This window comes from Scylla paramamosain, chromosome 7 (assembly GCF_035594125.1).
Source record: "Scylla paramamosain isolate STU-SP2022 chromosome 7, ASM3559412v1, whole genome shotgun sequence".
NCBI classification, from domain to species: Eukaryota; Metazoa; Arthropoda; class Malacostraca; order Decapoda; family Portunidae; genus Scylla; species Scylla paramamosain.
This window is the reverse complement of record NC_087157.1, coordinates 445,205-464,616: the sequence shown is the minus strand read 5'-3', so window position 1 is coordinate 464,616 and position 19,412 is coordinate 445,205. Positions and strand designations below refer to the sequence as shown.

General features: G+C 45.1%; 2 protein-coding genes across 4 annotated transcripts; one reads left to right on the top strand and one right to left on the bottom strand.

Moving 5' to 3' along the window:
• Positions 1-1,376: 1,376 nt before the first annotated feature.
• On the bottom strand, positions 1,377-13,446 carry LOC135101871 (zinc finger protein 208-like). 2 transcript variants are annotated; one of them, XM_064006165.1, is made up of 7 exons: positions 13,296-13,446; positions 8,981-10,467; positions 8,800-8,881; positions 8,362-8,557; positions 8,093-8,247; positions 7,340-7,699; positions 1,377-6,474 (listed from the first exon to the last, which is right to left on the bottom strand). In XM_064006165.1, the coding sequence occupies exons 1-7, from the start codon at positions 13,345-13,347 to the stop codon at positions 2,489-2,491; spliced, it is 6,318 nt and encodes a 2,105-aa protein (XP_063862235.1). In that variant the 5' UTR covers positions 13,348-13,446; the 3' UTR covers positions 1,377-2,488. The 2 variants fall into 2 exon arrangements, with proteins under 2 accessions (XP_063862235.1, XP_063862234.1); XM_064006164.1 differs by lacking the exon at positions 13,296-13,446 and adding an exon at positions 10,916-11,151.
• A 1,054-nt stretch (positions 13,447-14,500) lies between these two features.
• Positions 14,501-19,366, top strand: LOC135101872 (zinc finger protein 23-like). Of its 2 annotated transcripts, none has more exons than XM_064006166.1 (3): positions 14,501-14,696; positions 14,869-15,000; positions 16,474-19,366. In XM_064006166.1, the coding sequence occupies exons 1-3, from the start codon at positions 14,628-14,630 to the stop codon at positions 18,979-18,981; spliced, it is 2,709 nt and encodes a 902-aa protein (XP_063862236.1). In that variant the 5' UTR covers positions 14,501-14,627; the 3' UTR covers positions 18,982-19,366. The 2 variants fall into 2 exon arrangements, with proteins under 2 accessions (XP_063862236.1, XP_063862237.1); XM_064006167.1 differs by having other exon boundaries at positions 14,548-14,734.
• The last annotated feature ends 46 nt before the right edge of the window (positions 19,367-19,412 follow it).

The following is a 19,412-nucleotide window of genomic DNA, read 5'->3' as shown; positions in this document are numbered from 1 at the left end:
CGCATATACGCCATGCACAATCCACAATTACGTACATTACGTAGATAAGTCGTTAATCTTAATGCCACTTTTTATTACTAATGATTGAAAGACACATATACGCCATGCACAATTCACAATTACGTACATTACGTAGATAAGTCGTTGATCTTAATGCCACTTTTTATTACTAATGATTGAAAGAATAGGCTCTACCCCCACGATGCTATCAGTAACATCCAAAACAACAAAAAGACTCCTTCAGAACTTAAAATTAATTTCAACAATATTTCAACATACTTTGCACCAATTACCACACCACTAGTAAAACACCTCCATTAAAACACCCTACATGAAAATAAAATTACGACCACGCTTCATAAAACTTAAAAGAGAACTTACCTGCGCAAAGGACGAAGAGGTAATGCGGAGTCTCTAGTCAGGCTAGAAATGGACGTGGCCTCTGTTTGGGTTCAGCAGCTTGCCAGCATTCACCTGACTCGAAGCACCGAGACAGTAATAACCACCACCAGCAGCACTGCCACTCAGTTGTTAAGGCGTTGATATGACGTTTTGCAGGCCCAGCTACATACAGCCACAAATTCCCCCATGTAAGCCTGCCTTAAGGATATTTAATGCAGGGGTGTCAAATTCCAACCATTTCGAGGGCCAATTATGTATATAGTTATGGTTTTAAGGAGCATCAATTATTTCGTAATTATAAAAAAAAAATTCAGCCACACCACAACATCTAGCCACATCACAACTCGCTTCTCATCCTCCACACCACGCCCTAATCACACAATACCACACACTGCATACAGCCGCACCATGGACACAAAACCACATCATGTCACATATCACACCAGCCACACAATAGTCCATACCACACCCGATCACTCAATAATTCCTGTCACTCACAGCTACATCACATATCACGAGTGTCACAAGAGTCAAGCAGCAATCTATATTACACAGTCATACCACACAAACCCACACCTAACTGCACATCACACCCAACCTCACAGCAACGGATGACACATTCATAAAAAAAAAATATTATATATATATATATATATATATATATATATATATATATATATATATATATATATATATATATATATATATATATATATATATATATATATATATATATATATATATATATATATATATATATAAAGGCCAATCTGGCATGCCAAAATACAGCCTAAGTTAGTGTAATAACAACCAAACTTCCCTTTTCAAATGCAGCTGATCTCTGTGATCCCACTTTTCCCTTAAGACTAAGTTTACGATTTTTTTTTTTTTTTTTTCCTCAGCTTACATCTGTCATGCGCGGCCGAACCACATCTGCATAATAATAAAGTACATGTATGTAAGAGAAACATTCCGGACATTGCTTTTTAATTAATGAAAAATTACAATACAACTCTATTGATGCGTTCATTAAAGAAGGATCATAATGAAAGTTATATACATAAATACATCAATATTTACATGGAAAGCTTAAGTGCTGGTCAGCATAAGGTACACACTCACAGCTGTGCAAAAACAGGAAAAGTCTGCACATATGTTGCAAAGACACTTCCAACCTTACAATGTTAAATGAAATAGTATATAACAATATGTACACAGAATACACCTATATTATGAGTGCAGATGTACTTTTCTACAGATGGCATGGACAAATTAATGCACCTCTGGTATGTGATGTTTTTTTGCCTATTTTTTTTATTTATTTATTTTTTTTAAGTAGCGCATCAGTGAGCTAGCACAGCATGCTAGCAACTATAAAGTGGGATTGAGCTTTAGTCTAACACTAGGGGCTTCAAGTTTGATCAGCCAGTTGTTGACCTACAAGTATTATTATGCTAAGTATCCTTGCTGACTTGTTCCAAGTTGAACAATACTTTGACAAGCATCAGCACTGAGCTTGCATGAAATTGTTTAAAATCTGAAAAAAATAATAAAAAAAAATAAATAAATAAAAAATAAAATAAAATAAAATAAACTGTAGAGAGGTTTCAAATGTTGTGACAAGGAATGTTTGAGTTACACCCAATGTCACTAACACTAACATGAGTAGTGGAAAGAACATCCATCAAAAACAAATCTAAATCTGGGCAGCTTTTATTGCTGATAGACAAGTCACACAGAGAACGCGTGCTGTGGTCTGAAATTAACTTCACTAGGTATCACCAAGTTCCTGAAGAAGTAGGAATCTGTAAAAAGCTTATGCTTTATTGCATTATCCTTCAAGAATTCAGGGGGAAAATAAATAAATAAAACTCTGAGACACATTAACAATGGAAGAAAATACCTCGATGAAGACAGAGTTTGCTCTGACTGTAAATAAAGAAATGAGTTAATTATCTTTAGCTTCAAATTTGGTTTCCTTTTGTACATACCTCATATTACTCTCAATGATGATGATCTTGTATGTGTGTGTGTGTGTGTGTGTGTGTGTGTGTGTGTATTATTTAGGCAGCAGGGTTGGTGCAGTTCACTCATCAATAGCATTGACATGTACCACTGCTGGGCCACCAGTGAGGCTGCTGCACTCCTCCACACCACCACGGACCTGTTGAAGAATGGACTGCAGCAGTTTGGGGTCCATGTCATGGGTTGCCACCACCTGTGGGCCAGTCAGCAGGTAGTCCTTCAGGTAGTCTGGGTGCACCTCCACTACAGAGTAGGCTGCCTGCTGCTCCTCCTCATTGCCCAGGAGGTCAGCTTCCATGGCAATAGCAGCCTGGTCAGCCTCCTCCTCTCCAGGAGCTTGATCCCTTGCCTCCTCCAAGATAGTAGTGTCCACTCCTCCCTCCACTTCCATACTCTCCATGTTCTCCACAGCCTCTGCATTTTCCATGGAGTTTGTGGCATCAATCTGAGAGGCATCAATGATGTCATGAGATTTGGCAAGATGCTTCATGAGGTTGGTGCGTTGTGTGTACCCTCGCTGGCAGATACTGCACTTGTAGGGGTGTGAGCCAGTGTGCATTGTCACATGCCGCTCCAACTGCAGCTGTGTAGAGAAGCCTTTGTTGCAGATGGAGCAGAGGAATGGGTATTCACCCGTGTGGCGCATCTTGTGGTGCAGGAGGTTAACCTTGCTGCGGAACGGCTTCCCACACACATTGCACTGATGTGGCCGCTCGCCTGTATGTTTGATCTTGTGCACCGCCACCTCAAACTTCTGGGCAAAACGTTTATTGCACACATCACAGGCATGGGGCTTGACCTCACGGTGACGATACTTATGCTTGGTAAGGTACTGCTTCTTGGCAAAGGATTTGCTGCATACCTCACATTTGAAGGGCTTCACTACCTTCTCCTCTTCCTGCTCTTCTAGCTTCTCTGGCACCATGATCACATCAGACTGTCGGCTGGGGTCTTCTTCAGCTGGATCAGGGTCAGGATCAGGCCCTTCGCTAAGTTCAGGATAAGATGCAGCAGTTGCTTCAGGAAATACCAGAAGAGGTTGAGAACCACCCACCAGAAATTGCTGCTGGTTGTTATCCACTAAAAGTTGTGGTGTGGAATCAATGGCCTCCCCCACCTCCCTTACAGCCTCAAATACATACAGATGGTGAGGGTTGTCAGACACCGCTTCCACTGTTGGGTTCACCATCATCATATCCTGCATGTGACTTGCCTTGTGCTGATTCAAATCCTCTGTGCTGTAGAAGGTTTCATCACAAGTGTCACAGTGCAACTCAGTTGTTTCCTGTCCAGAGTGTGTGCGCTCATGTCGCTTGAGGTTGGAGGAACTGCGGAACTCCTTGCTGCACATGCTACACTTGTATGGCATCTCTCCAGTGTGGATCAGGTAGTGGTTCCTGAGGGCGAGGCGGGAGGCCAGCTGCTTCCCACAATAGCTACACGGGAAGTTGCGCTGTCTGGAGTGAACATTTTGGTGAGTGTACAAATACTTCTTCTTGTCAAACACTCTGCCACATATATCACACATGTAAAGCTGGGTCTCAGCAGTGCTCTCAGCCTCCATGTCCATGGTGGTGTTGTGGTACTGTTGCTGCTCCATGGTGTGGAACTGACGATGCTTCTCCAAGTGGTGCTCCCGTCGGAATTTGTGGTTGCAGACATCACACTTGAACATTTCCTCACGGATGTGGTCCCGCATGTGCAGGTTGAGACTGCTGTTGTTAATGAAAGTTTTCCCACAGTTACCACACTTGAAGGGCCGCTCTCCTGTGTGTATTCTCTTGTGAATCTTTGCAGTCTCAGCATTGGCAAAATACTTGCCACAAGTTTCACATGGGAATGGCTTAACTCCACTGTGCATCCGCTTATGCTTGAGCAGGCGACCACTCTGGGAGCAGCGGTAGTCACACATGTCACACTTGTAAGGCTTCTCTCCACTGTGGATTCGCTTGTGGGTGTTGTAATTGCCACTGGTAGAAAAACTTTTCCCACAGTGACACTTGAAGGGTTTGTCATCAACATGCTTCCTCTTGTGCATTAAGAACAGTGATCGTTTATGGAAGTTGCGTCCACACACGTCACATGTGAACATGAAGGAATGCATGACCTTGTGGCGGATGATGTCACTCTTGTGCACAAACAACTTGTTGCAAAGACCACACTTGAGGAGTGGTGTGCCTGAGTGCAACAGTTTGTGACGTACATAGTGGCTCTTGTGGGCAAAGTCAATTCCACAATCATCACATTTAAGGACAGAAGGAAGGGTGCTGCCTCCTGTCATCTCACCCTCTTCTCCCTCTTCAGGGATCAAGGCCAGACCAGGGCCAGGCCTCAGGGCTTCCCGCAGATGGACATGGGAATGTCGGATCAAAGTAAGCTTTGTGGCAAAAGCTTTCTTGCAGATATCACACTTCCAGCTCTTGACTCCTTTATGGGTAAGCTTGTGTTTTTGCAAATACCTCTTTTCTCGAAAGGTCCTATGGCACACATCACACTTGTACGATGCGTTGAGCTTGTGTGTCAATTTGTGGGTGAGGAGAGTGACATATGAAGGAAAGCTTTTACCACAATATTCACAGCTGTGGTGGCTGCCCTCCTTCCCTTCTGACCTGCCCTCCTCCTCCCCAGCCTCTCCTGGCTGCTCCAGCAGCTGCTGCTCTTCATCCTCGGCCAGCTCTGCCAGGCGACTCTTGGCTGACTGCCCTGCATCTCCATGGCTGTCTAGGTGGTAAGTGAGGAGTGTGGGAGTAAAGAAAGTCTTTCCACACAACTCACATTTGTTCTGATTCTTGAGTCTGTGGGTCCACAGCTTGTGCCTCACCAGTGCTGCACTCTGTCTAAAGCTCTTGAGGCAGATGTCACACTTGAAGGGGCGCTCACCAGTGTGCACCAGCACATGCTTGTCTAATGCTGACTTAAGGGGGAAGCCAGCATCACAAAGGTCACACTTGTAGTTTTTCTCCTGTGTGTGGCCGCGATGATGCCGCTTAAACTCCTGGTGCTTCCTAAAGCTCTTGCCACACATGGCACACACAAAGGGGAATTCATCAGTGGGAATGGTGTGGATGATTGACTGCTGCTCTTCAAACAGGTGGAGACGCTTGTGCTGCTCCAGCTGTTGCTCAGAGGCACAACCTACAGAGCACACATCACAGTACACCTCCTGGTCTCCTGTATGGGAGTTGGTGTAATGATCACAGAGGACATCCACATCAGTGAAGGACTCCTCACAGATCCCACACTTGAAAGGATTTGTGGGAAACTTACTCTCTAGAGTCTCTGACTGTTTGGGTTCATCATAAAGTTCTGAAGTCTTGGGAGCATAGCCCTCATTGAGCTGTTCCTGAAGCTGCTCCACAAGTGACACTTCACCCTGGAAAGGCTTTGTGTCTGTCTCATCCTCCTCCTTGATGGGTGGACCATCTCCATGCACGGCTGTCATGTGCTTGGTGAGGGTGCGCTTATAGGTAAAGTTTGCCTGACATACGGTGCACTTAAATTCATCCTCCAGGCCACCTAGAGATTCACTGGAGCGTTTATGCACCTTACGGTGGCGATTGAGGCCACTGCTGGTGACAAACCCAAGGCTGCAGATGTCACAAATGAATGGGCGGCTGGAGGTGTGGGTTTTCACATGAGTGTACAGAGTGTCACGGTGGGCAAAGGTGCGGCCACATGTGGAGCAGCGGTACTGATGGCCATCCTGGTGGAGGGCCAGGTGTTTCTTCAGTTGGGAAGCCTGAGCAAAGGCTTTGAAGCAGTGGTGGCACCGGTGGGGCCGCTCACCAGTGTGAGTCAAAACGTGAGTTTTGAGATGGGACGGATCCAGGAAACCCTTGCCACAGTAGTCACAGCGGTGAGGTCGTTCCAGTCCATGGACACGGTGGTGGGCCTCCAGTGCTGAATTGGAAGTGAAGGTCTTTCCACATTGGTCACATTCGTAAGGTCGGAGGTCATGTTTCTGTCGCAGGTGACGGATGTAGTCACGCTTGAACTGGATGACCTCACCACACTGATCACACTTGTGCCCTTCTGAAACAGCCTCATCTGGAGAGAAGAGAGGTACACTTAATTTACCAAATCATGTGTGTGAAATAACACTTTGTGGCATAAGACAATGTTTTACAATGAAAGGAAACAACTCTTATCTCAGTAGGAAGGAACATGCTATTTGAAAAGGAATAATATTTAAAAGAATACACAGCTTGAAAGGAGAGAAGAACTCAGTAGAGGAGGAAAATATTGGGGCACTGCATGGGGGAAGAGAATGGGAAGCAGAGGAAGTACAATGCTTTGTAAGCTGAAACACTGTACTGATAGATGAAAGCTGTACCAAACAACACCTATCTTCCATATTATGTATTACACGAATCAATCCTCAGTCAACTTCAATCCTGGTATTTACTCTCAAGCTGTGATCAGGATCTCACATGGCATCATACCCTCTGCTCAGTTCCCAAAATACTGTCTCAAGGACATTTCCCTTCACAGGCTTTGCATCCTGATCCAATAAAAAGTAGATTTTTTTATTTGAGCAGTGTGCATCTACATGGAACTGGTGTATGTGGTATTCTTTTAACCTGTTGTGAAATGTTTCAAATATTCTAATTTTTTTGCCATGCAGTTCTTCCTCAGATACTAGTAACATACACACAAACACAAATTATAATTGATATACCAGACTGTAGGATTCCAATTCTATTTTATTCAACTAATTTGACAATATCAACTCTAAGTGTAATCCTTACTGAGTTCATAATTATAGAGGAGCACTCCACAAGTGGTGAATCTCATCCATACTTGCAAGACTTTGTAATGACTAGACATTTCCATCCACAGTCACTCTTGAAAGGGAAGGTGAGGCAGGGCTCCTTGTAATGGGGTAGACAGTGGGCAGTTAAGAAAAATTTACCTGGCACAGAATGATCATCAAGAAGCTGCTGCTGCTGTGGCTGAGTGCTGATGGGAGTGGTAACAGAGGTGGTGGTGGTAGAGGTGGAGGTGGTGAAGGCAGTACTGGGGTTGGCAGCAGAGGAGGGTGGGGGTGGAGGCAGCATAGTGATCACCATCTCCCCTGTCTCTGGCTGCTGGAAGGTGATGAGCAGGTTGTGCTTCTCTGCCTGGGTGAAATCAGTAGGATCCAAGTGGTCAGACTCCATGTCTAATGCACTGCCAAGGATGTGCGGCTGCTGTGGCTGCTCCTGTTGCTGTGGCTGTGGTGCATCTGGTTCCAGCTTGACCAGTGGTGGTGGCCAATGTTTCCGGGGTCGGCCTGTCAACAAACAGACAGTGTGAGCTCCACCATCACCACTCACTCCACTTACAGGATTCACGCTCATTGCTGGAAGGGACCATCACTGGCAATGAGTACATAATTAGTGATAATTAGTGAGAGGCCTCCCATTTTAGTCCTGAGAAAGAGGTGAAATGAGAAACAATGTGATACAATTTATTCACCAAAATTCTCTCTCATTTCAACCACTTAGGTATTTATCAGAGAGAGAGAGAGAGAGAGAGAGAGAGAGAGAGAGAGAGAGAGAGAGAGATAGAGAGAGAGAGAGAGAGAGAGAGAGAGAGAGAGAGAGAGAGAGAGAGAGAGAGAGAGAGAGAGAGAGAGAGAGAGAGAGAGAGAGAGAGAGAGAGAGAGAGAGAGAGAGAGAGATACCTCTCTTCCCAGGGCCAGAAGTTCCACGCGGGCGTGGAGGAGGTGGGGGCCGGCGGGAGGTGAGGTAGTCAGGTGAAGCGTCCTCCTCCTCTCCCATTGACAAGTCCTCATCCTCATACTCTGGCTTCTTGAGGGCCTGTATCATCTTTTCATACCTGTAGGATATTACAGTTCAGGGAGGGCTGAGGCAGGATGGGTGTTTGAGCATAGACTAAAAGATCTTTTCAACTTGGGTCACAAGTGCTAGATCAAGTCTTGTGAATACCCACCTGGCACCCCTTCGTCGTGGAGGCAGCCTCCTTCGTGCTGGGTCGCGGGCCTCCGCAAGCTTGTCAAGGTCTTCCTGCTTCAACTTCAGTGGGTCCTCCTCAATAGGCTCCTGCTTGAAGGCACCCATCTCCAGCACCCGAAGCTCTTCCAGGCCATCATTGTTGTCCACCCGTGCTAGTTCTATATTGGGCAATTCTGGGAGAAAAGAGAAACTGATTGAGTTATGGCACTATAACATGATATGATACTATTCCTGGATCAAACTTGCAACCTTCAGACTGCAAACCCAGCACTGTGCCACAAGGTCATAAAAGATGTGAGGACCATAGAAACTTATAAGTGCAGGATGATAGTGGTCATGAGGCAGCAAGATTATGTGTAATGGTATGGGGGATTCAAGTCATGATGGTCATAAAGAAGAGCATGAAGAAAGTTACCTTCATCAGGTGCCTGAAGGCGAGGGTCTGGACCAGTGTGAATCATGCGTGCACCATGAGGCCCTTCCACCAGTGTCTCCACCTAAGGAACAGGAGTCTAGTTAGCTCAAAGGTGTCCTGAGTCACCCGTGATACACTGCAATCCCTTCATCCAATGAACCAACACTGACACCATACCAACCTTCTTGGGCCGTCCTGGTCTCCTGCCACTGGAAGAGATGACATATGTGCCCCTGGGCCGGCCTCGCCCTCGCTTCCTGCGTCGTCCTCGGCGAGAGACAACAGGGACAAGTGGCTCCCTGTCAGGCAGGATGAACTCCTCATCCTCTGGTGGCCCCTTCACCAAAACAGCTGATGCTGGGGAGCCTCCCGGATGGGTCATGTCCACCACAATGCCCTCTGTGGCTGGGTCCTCCATCTTGATGCAGAGATCCAGGTCAGGGTTGCCTGTTGCTTCTGCCAGCAGGATGGAGTCATCAGGGGCTTCCTTCTTCATGAGAGAGATGCTCTTTACAGAATTGTCACTTTGGTCAGTCCTAGGAAGGGAGGGAGGCCTGCCCCGGGCACCACCACGCCCACGCCTCCCATAACGCTGGTGTGGCCTCACAGGCACCGGCACTCTCCTTGTCCGGGGGCTTCTGGATCCCGTCCCATCCCCATCCCCAGAACCCTTAACACTCACAATGAGAGACTTGCTTTCTTGTAGCTTCTTCAAGTCCTCTGGCCGTGGTAGCACTGTCACCATGCGGTTGCCAATTTTCTGCAGCACACCCTGGGCTGAAATGGCTAAGGGCCCTGAGCCTATAAGCTTGCGGGGCTGGTGACCTGCCTTCCCTGAAGACTGGCCACTGGTCTTGACCACCAATGGCTTGGAGACATGGACCCGGGGCTCCTGCTCAGGGACTGGTGGCTGAGGGATAGGGGGACTTGGAGGCTGGGCAGAAGGTGTCGAAGTGGAGGCAGAAGCAGGCTGCAGCACAGACAATACCTGTGTATCACTGGCCTGCAAGTGGTCAGCCTCCACAGGGGAAGCCAAAGTGATTGAGTCTCCACTAGTCTCACCCACCAGAGGCAGCTGCAGCTGGCCAAGGCCTTGTAAGATGGACACCCCTGTCCCATCATTCAGAAAGGAAAGGGGCAGTGTGATGGTGTGGGTGGATCCGGACTGGTCACTGGCTGGAATCTGGATGAATTGCTCTCCCAAGATGGCAGAGGGTGACCCTTCACCAGCATGCTCTGCTGCTGTGAGGTAGGTGATGGCCTGTGACTCATCCCCGCCTGCCAAGGAGACGGCTGGTTGACCGTGATCACCATCTAGTAAGGCCAACTGCTCACTTGTGTCATCAGCTGTCACAACAGCTGTGAACTCCACCATGCTGGCATCAGCCTCCAGGGTGCCCTGGTCCAGGCTCAGCTCCCCAGGCACTGCTGACAGCTCAACAAAGTTAACATAGCTGCCATCAGCAGTGCGCAGCAGTGGTAAGCTGGACTGTGGATACATGGCAGTGACAGGCCGGCCAGCTTCATCTGTGGTCACATACTGTACCTCACTGGTCAGCCCCGTCCCATCGTGGCTCATTATGGAGGGAACCTTGAGGCTTGGTCCATCCCCTTCCATCTCCTCAACCACATCCACATCACTATCCACCAGCGGGTGTCCAGTAAGACCTATAACAAAGCAACACTCAGTATATAATAATGTGACACATTTGACAAAGATATGTATATTTTTGTATGTTTTTTTTTTTTTTTTATTATTTATGAGCATAAACATTTTTAATTCTAAATAATATGATTCATGAGAATATCTCTTTATACAGTTCTTGAAGTAAAAGACACTAAGTGATTAAAAAATGGGGAAGCTTTTGAAGGAGCCCTGAGAGTTAGACAAAGGCAGCCAAGCAATCCAACTTGAGCCGCATCATAGCACCAGCTCTCACACAAAATAATACTATTGATTAACAGGACTGAACTCAACCTCACAATCATTGGTTAACCACATTATCAATAGTACACCACAGTTTTGTTTTGAAACACCACTCTCCTATTCAAATTCCATGCGATTTCACTAGATTAGCAAGAGTCTGTGTTTAAGGTTAATTCACAAATGGATTACCTATGAGTTTGAGATAGGTGGAATAGTGAAAAGGAAAAAGGAAGGTGAACAAAGTGAATATTAAAAGCAATGAAGGGAAAGACAGCCAATCACAACAATGCCACATGATAATTATTACAAGAAGAGGAAGGGGAGGGATGTAATGTCACGGGTTGTGCTAAACCTTCAGCCTCTTTGTGTATTTAGCAATCACCGAGACCAGACTTTGCTGTTACTCTCTGCCTCAACATCACAAGGGAGCCTCACCCTGTGCTCACCAACCCCTGCAGGACACAGTGAGTGGCAGGAGAGGAAACAGGGTAGTGGATGTCCATGATATAAAGGACCAACAAGGATAAAGCACTGGTCTTGGTAGTCATGAACAATATCTCCACACAAGAGAGTCTGACAACAACGATGATCAGCAGAAAATGAGCAGCAGCCAGCAGCAATGTGCCAAGTGCCCTGAGGGTTCATCAGGAGGACCCCCTATCACCTGCCTTCCCCCCTAGCTGAGTGTCTGACACCTGCCTGCTGGGGTTATACCTGTCATTCCCCCTCCACAGGATGACATCTAGGAACTAAGCAGTAGTCTCTCTTACTATCCACCACCATCCTTGTCTCTGACAAGGAAGATATGCATTCTGGGTTTTCCCTCTCTCCAACTAGAGTAGCTTAGGGCCTCCTCTCCTGGCCAGTACCCAGAGCAGGGTTAGCAGAGTAGCAACATTTCCTTGGCTGGTTAGATGAAGCATTAGAGCTTCCTGCTGGGATTTTATTTATTCCTGTTACCTCTATATGACCTTTATATTAAATTACAGAAATTTATTATTTACTTCATTTTCTCACCACCTTTGGAGGTGCAGCATTAATTCTCGTTTGGTTAATTGTTTGGTTGTTTGTTTTCACTTTTAATAATTGATTCATTTACTTATTTATTTTCTGAAGTTTTCTTAAGTATGTTTTATTATCAGCCTGCTACATATTTCAGTACTAAATATTTTGTCGGCTGATTAAATTATATATTGTTTTTATTTTCACAAATAAGGCAGGTTATACTAGCATTATCTAGTGCCCCTAAAGCAGACATTTAACATTAATCATAGCGCTACTAAAGAGCCATGTCTGTGTGTATGTTATTCATACACAATCATCTGTTGGTCTCTCACCACAGCCAGCCATTCTCCTATTGAAAAGGCTCAGATCACTCACACATCACACACCAGGACAGCAAGATCACAAAACCTCAGCTTTTATCCCATGCCTTTGATGATGTAAGCAAAATTCTCAGGATTAGTAATCAGAACAGAATAAGAAATAATGTGTTCAAGCTTGAAAACTTAAGTTTAAGAAAGAGGATGGAACTGGTTTTTAAATAGTTTGAGAAAGGAACTGGTTTTCAAAATAGAGTGGTAAATGAATGGAATAGACTCACTAATCAGGTTGTTAGTGCTGAATCATTAGTTAGTTTTAAAAAAAGATTAGACAAATTTATGGATAGGCATGATCAGTGGAAATATGTAGGCATGTTTCATATAGGGACTGCCTTGTGTAAGCCTGATGGCTTCTTGCACCAACACTTTATTTTCCTATGTTCTTATGTTCTTGCTGCTAGATAAGCAGCAACTGCACATTCAACTCATCCATCTTTGTGTGTGTGTGTTTCATGATGTGAGGGACTAGGCTTGGTACGATGTGGCTGCCGGAGGACCATGTTAAAAGGGGATGGGCCATGCCAAGATGATGGCATGGGAGAGCAACAGTAAAACTATAAAAGTAGGATGGACCGTGTTAAAAGAATGTCATGTTATGGGGATGTGATGAACTATGTTATGGGGATAGGATGGACCATGTCAAGATGGGATGGACCAAAGTATGAGGATATAGAAGTGCCACAGCTGGGTGCGGGAGGGCCATAATGAAGGTGTCAAAGGAAGGCCATAATTAGAATGAAAATTTATAAAAATAAAACAAAAATATGAAATCTAAATCAACAGTGCAACGTTCTCAATAACGTTAAGCTTTATTTAAGTTGATGGCGAGAAAATCCGGAGGGTAGAGAGGGATGGCGTAGTGCCTCGGAAGTGGGTGCGGGGCCTGCGGGAGGGCCACTAGGGACTGGGCAGGGCCAGGGCGGCGGAACATGGCCTTCTTAGAGCCTACGACAGACAAGTGGGGAGGAAAGAGATCAAAAGGGGGCGGGGGAGGTGACCCTCCCGCCCACAGCCCCATGTTGTGGGCTTTTCTCAAGGGTTTGTTCGCCGCGACTACTAAAAGAAAGTTCCAAAATTTAATAACCCGACTGGCCCAGGCAAGGCTTCAGTGTTGGAACGCGCCTCTATCTCACTTTAACAGCGGCGCTTCACACTCAGAACAACAACAACATGAGCTACAATATTACCTTCATTTATCTGTTGCGAAGAATCCCCCGTTTGCACTTCAGAGCTGGACATGATACCCTCTATTGGCCTGGGGACGAGGCCTTTCTTCACCGAGGGACATCCGCCATGTCTGAAAGCCAGCCAGCTCGCACGTCATTCCTGCCACGGCGCGAGATTTAAAACCCTTCACTGCTAATACTAACACACTACTACTACTTACACCACATTTTGAGTAGCCCAAGATCTTAATGACCAAAAATGAAACGCCAGGCTCCAGAATGCTCATCCCTTCTCATGCTGTAAAAAGTGTCTTTCAAAATTATAACTAAAATCGCTATACAACATTTTACTAAGTCAGGAAACCCATAGCTGTTAGAGGATTAGAGTCAACATTTTTGTCAATATAGCAAGAAAATTTTTTGGTGCCGTCTCAGTGCTCTTTTAACATATTCTATGGGTTAAGATATTATAGAGTTTTCAGAGGCGCTTCCATCATTCTAATAATAGTTTATCAAATGTTCTAGTCACCAGAAAATCCTCACCAGAAGCTAATCGATCATCTTTGGAGGTTCTGTAAGTATTTAACAAAATTAATCCAGGCTTAAGCTAAACGGGAGTTGCGGGAAGGCTGAATGACAGACCAAGAAATGTAAAGAAATGCTCAATGTTGATTTTTTTTTTTCTGAAAGATGTGAAAAAAAAAAAGTTTGCTTCATTTTGCTCTCTGTCACCAGAAACAGAAACATGTACAGCCTCTCTATACATTTCGGAGCAAATGGAAGATGCAAGATCAATGAGAAAAGCGCATCTGTAAGCTCTAAGAGTTATTGTATCATATCAAGTGGTCGAAATGATACTCGAAGAATAACATGTTGATTGCAACCATTTGATGGGAAGCATATTTTGTATTACTGGAGAATAATTGACAGAAACAGAGATCGAGGGACTAGAGTAGGATGAGGAAAAAAAGTGGAAAAGTGAGATGGACAGAGCAGTGAAGTGTGTAGTGTGTGTGAAAGAAAGAATGAGGTAGAACGAAGGAGTCATGCAGCTGTGAAATTAATGAGTTGAATTAATCTTAACGTAATCTTATCTAGCCCTCGATTGAATGCACTAATGTTATTTCAATATTAAAAGAAGAAGAAGAAGAAGAAGAAGAAGAAGAAGAAGAAGAAGAAGAAGAAGAAGAAGAAGAAGAAGAAGAGAGAGAGAGAGAGAGAGAGAGAGAGAGAGAGAGAGAGAGAGAGGAAGGAAAATGTTCCGAACAAAAGACATAAACAGCATAGGCACAAGTACAGCAGTGGCAGCACCTTTCTGTCAGCTGGACATGTGACCGTTGTGACCTGATGTGAATGAGGGGAGTACCAGTGAGCGACACACCACCTCACCACCATGACTCCCTGAGCTTGACGTCTCTTGGGGTACGCTTTGAATGTTCCCTCCACGATATGGTATTCAGGTAAAGGGTGAATAATGCGAATGGGAACAGAAAAAAATGGCCCGCGTCATCCCACCCATTAATGCATGAATCAGTCTCATAGCAGTAGTCACAGACTCTGGTGTCTGAGTTTATTTTCTCCACCGTTCATCCAGTGTGCCATGGAGGGAAGGACCTGTCTGGTGTGTGGGGCGCCCCAGGGGTCCAGCCTCACCGTGTTCCCGTTGCCACGCAGTGGACGGCTGCGAGGGGCTTGGCTCACGGCTCTGCATGCTGCCAATCTTCAGGCAAGTTGTAATATCCAAAATAAATGATAATTAGCGGTCATTTACTAAAAATGTAAATGACCTAAGATTGATTTTGCTTTCATAACCATTTATGAAATTCCCAAGAGGGCATCAATGACAGGTAAGATCCCCATAAAAGACTATTGTGTCTGGATGGGGATCGCCCCACGTTCTCTGAAGCACCTCAGGGTAATTATTAAGAATAATCACGCGGCTCTATATCCATTTTTTTTAAATTTTTTTAGGCTTCTGCCCCCTACAATCTTGGGGACCTGGTGTAAAAGCTGAGTCTTAAGGTGGGCGAAGCCAAATTAGGTCGAATTTGGACATTTATTGAAAAGTCTAAGGATGACACGCCATGTTTTAAGAACTGGGGAAATTCCCGTTTAATTAGGTTAGTGTCCATAAGAGGAGTACCAAGAGTGACAAAGCCCCATAGGTTAGGTAAAGTTAGGTTAAACTAAAAATTTCCCGTTTCCAGAATATGGCATCTCATCCTTAGACTTTAACAAATGTCAGAATTTGGCTTCCTCCATCCTAAAACCCTGCTTTCCCATCAGGTACCCAACATTGTATGGAGTGTTGTAACTATCATTCCATCAGGAAAATTAATAGTTATGGGAATTAATTCAATTAAAATATAATAATCCACCTTGATGAGTAGATGAAACAATGAGGATCCAGGTTGAGCATATTCATTGTCCTGGAGCAAACCAATATCAATCCGTTTGGCAAACAGGAAACCAGTCAACTCCCAAACAGTGGCCAGATAATATACCCGCTTCTTCAACAGAGTTAGACTCCAGCCAGTGCCTAACTTACAACAAGCTCCTTCTCAATATTCTACCATCCTTGGTGGACACATCACATCAAATTCCAGCTAAGTACTGTGTCTAGTCACAGACCTGTGAACTGATAGGTACTTAGCTGACATGTGTTCGCCTAACTTAAACTAAAACGCTAATCTGGCACTGGCCTTTTATGCTGGTTAGTAATAGGGGTAGGAGCTGAAAAATAAATAGAGCCACGTGACTCTCCTCAATAATTACCCAGCCCAGCCTTAAAGAAAATAAAGTCTAATATGTTCATGATGTGAGGGAAACCGAAAAAACAAGATTATTAATATGGAGGGAGAAAGCTGTGTAGTGACTGGGAGTATAGAGGGTCCAAAATTGTCTTAGGATCTGATGATTATTATGACCATAAGGTTTAAAGTGATGTCCTGTTTTGATCAGGGGTTTGATCCCAGCAAAAGCCTCTCATGGCCTGTTCATCCTGCCTTTATAATGACTTCCGAGTTAAAATGATAATCCTAAGGCAGACATCACAGGGAATATAATTATGGTAGTTGTAGTATGCAGAATTTGTGAATAAATAAAACAAATTTATTATTTGATTAAAGTTACCTTTTCTAAGGAAATCATGCAAATCATGACCTTACAATACATAAATGTGATTTCAATACATCTTCAGGCTGAGTGGTTAGCAGGCAACACCCAGTATGGAGTGTGTGAGAGGCACTTCAACTCTCAGGATATCAAGAGAGGCAGGAAGCCAAGTCTGAACCGAAAAGCTGTCCCCTGGTTGTCAACTGGCAGCTTTACAGGAAAACAAAGAGACAGTAGCACCACTTTTACCAGTGAGATCACAGGCACCAGTTGGCAGGAGGCTAAAGACTACAGAAAAGATTCTGACAACTCTGTGACTGTGGCCATGGAGGACTTCAACCATGAAGAGTCACCTAATGGGATTCCTGTAGACAGTGGGTTGGTGGGAGATTCTGAAGACTTTATAAAGCAGTGTGTATGTTTGGTGTGTGGTAGGGATGGGAGTACCTGCAGCTTGGTCGGGCTACTCAATGCTGGTACCCAGTCAGGGAAAGTTCCCTTGAGTTTGTTGCTTGCCAGACTGGTGGGGCGAGCCAAACGTGAGGTATTGTGTGTGAGTGTGATGATTTGCTCCAGGTGTGAAGCTTTAGTGCAGGAGGTGGTGCAGCTGGAGGAGGATCTTAAAACTAAAAAGCAGACTGTCAAAAATATGTTTGAGGCAACTTTGCAATGCCACAAGGAAAAAGTTAAGGTTAGCCAAGGATCTTCAACCAGTGTGTGTAAGCCTTCTGACTCCTATACTGAGGAGCACTGTGATGAGGCCTTGGTGTTTGACATGGCTTCACCAGACAAGACAGATGATGATAATGGTAGCTTTTCAGGTGATGAAAAGGAGCTGCAAGGTTCCCGGAAGATGTCTAGAAGAAGAGCCACTGCAAAGAATTATTGTTGTCCCCAATGCCATGAAGTGTACACCAGTTTGGCACTCTGGGTTCATCATCTGTCAAAACATTCAGATACAGAAGATGCCATCACCCCAGGAAAGGCCAAAAATGCAGCCAGTAAGGTGAAGAAAAGGCAGAAAGTTGGGGGTGTCCATGCCTGTGAGGAGTGTGGCTCAACTTTCTTGTGCAAACAAAGCCTAGTGGCCCATGCAGCCACCCACCAGAAGAGCTGGGACTGTTCAGTGTGTGGACGCTACCTTACCACAAAGGCTCGGCTCAAAGCTCACCTCTTTAGATTTCATGCCATTGGGGAAGAGAGGAATAAGGAAGTGGCATGCCCAGACTGTGAGAAGTGCTTTGGTACCAAGGCTGGGTTACGCTACCATCGAAATGTGGTGCATCGGGTAGGGGACGAGTATCGGTGTCAACATTGCAACAAGGTGTTTCATTACCACGTGCCCTATCGGAGCCACCTGCTGTATGCCCATGGGGAGAAGAAAGTTGTGTGTGAGACCTGTGGGGAAAAGTTCTTCACCATTTCCAAGCTCAATACTCACATTAATGCTGTCCACAGGAGTGCCCAGTCATGGACCTGTGATCAGTGCCAGGCCAAATTTACCACACACACTGCCTACAGACACCACATCAATGTGAAGCATCTCAAGGTTCACCATACTTGTAACTATTGTGGTATTCAATTTCGCAAGAAGTCTTCTTTGTTCCTTCACCTGTGGAAACATTCTGTGTTTATTTGCCATGTGTGTCGACAAAACTTTCCAAGTGGTGAAGATCTGCGGAGCCATGCATCAAGTGCCCATGGACGTGAGCTGGGTTGGAGAGGCAAGAGGAAGCACATCCATGCTCTAGCTCAAGACAAGAAGTTAGTTGGAGATCAGGAGGTTGCCTTGGAGAAGGCCCCCTCTACTACTCCACCTTATGTACAACTGCAGCAAAATGAGCATATGCCCTCAATTGTGATCAATGACTTACTCATGACGGCTGAGACCTATGATAACAGCAGCCTTCAGCCCTTCTCCTTGTCATCATGTGAAAAACTACCTGAGAAGGTGGGTTACTCTAGCCATGAGCAACTGAAAATGAAGACTCTGAGTATGATGGAGGCTTCAAGAGACTTAGACACAGCACAGTTTGGCACTGTTGAGGTCAAATCCTCCTCTCCAGACCATATGGAAATGACACCAGGTGTGTCCCTTATAAATGTAGAGATCTTGGGAGATATGGAGATTTCCCAAAGTGACACACTGGGAGACCTGAAAAGTAGCATATTGGACTCTGAGGATCCACCCCATCACCATCTGCCTGTTGATACCCGCCTGCCAGGGGAGCACCTCTCTGTGGCTCCTGAGTTGGAGGGTCCCCACCCTTTGGAAACCACAGGAGACCACTTGGAGGTTGCTAGTCTTGATGCTACAGGTGATCACCTTAACAGTGCCACCACCATACAGGTGCCTGGTTCCTTGGAGGAAGCACCAGGAGAACTCCATCTGGATCCCCACCATGAGTGTCCATTGCCTTCTATTGTCACCTCAATGGAGGCAGATCGTGGCAGGCTTGTGGAACAGGAAGAGGGGGAGGGTAAGGAGGAGCAGGTGGATCTTGAGCCCTTCTCTGTGGCCTTGGGTGGAAAGGGGGAGGTTCAGTATGTGGTGTACATCTCTGCTCCAGGGGAGGACTCTAACCCAGGATGAAAATATTATTTTAAGAGAACTTGTTGTAGTTTAAATTCTGTTGTAATTGAAGGTGTTGCAGGTGAGCATCATTTGGTGTTTCTTCCCCCTCTGTATATATAATAATTTTTGCCAGAGGCGGGTGGGTCATTAGAAAGAAAGTTCTTTATGCTTTGTCCTAGTAAATTATTCCTATTTGCACTGATGTGATTAGTCACAAGACGGAAGACAGTCATCCCTGGAAGGAAAGCAACCACTCTTGTATACCTGTCCCAATAAGCAGTTTATAGCCAGTGTAACAAGTAACTGGCACAGTATGTTAACCGAGTGTCAGATGCCTTGATTCCCTCTGTATTTTGATGTACTAAAAAGTCTGACTATGTTGAATAATAAAGAAGTCTGGCTATATTAGTTATTATTTTCATAAACATTAAGTAGGATGAAATAATAAA

Excerpts from the sequence above, each read along its gene's own strand:
- LOC135101872 (XM_064006166.1), top strand. The coding sequence starts at position 14,628 with ATGAGGGGAGTACCAGTGAGCGACACACCACCTCACCACCATGACTCC. Across the intron at positions 14,697-14,868 it reads TGAGCTTGACGTCTCTTGGG|TGTGCCATGGAGGGAAGGAC; the intron begins GTACGCTTTGAA and ends CCGTTCATCCAG. Across the intron at positions 15,001-16,473 it reads TGCATGCTGCCAATCTTCAG|GCTGAGTGGTTAGCAGGCAA; the intron begins GCAAGTTGTAAT and ends ATACATCTTCAG.
- LOC135101871 (XM_064006164.1), bottom strand. The coding sequence starts at position 11,021 with ATGTGGCATTGTTGTGATTGGCTGTCTTTCCCTTCATTGCTTTTAATA. Across the intron at positions 10,468-10,915 it reads CACCTATCTCAAACTCATAG|GTCTTACTGGACACCCGCTG; the intron begins GTAATCCATTTG and ends GCTTTGTTATAG. Across the intron at positions 6,475-7,339 it reads TGATGATCATTCTGTGCCAG|ATGAGGCTGTTTCAGAAGGG; the intron begins GTAAATTTTTCT and ends TCTTCTCTCCAG.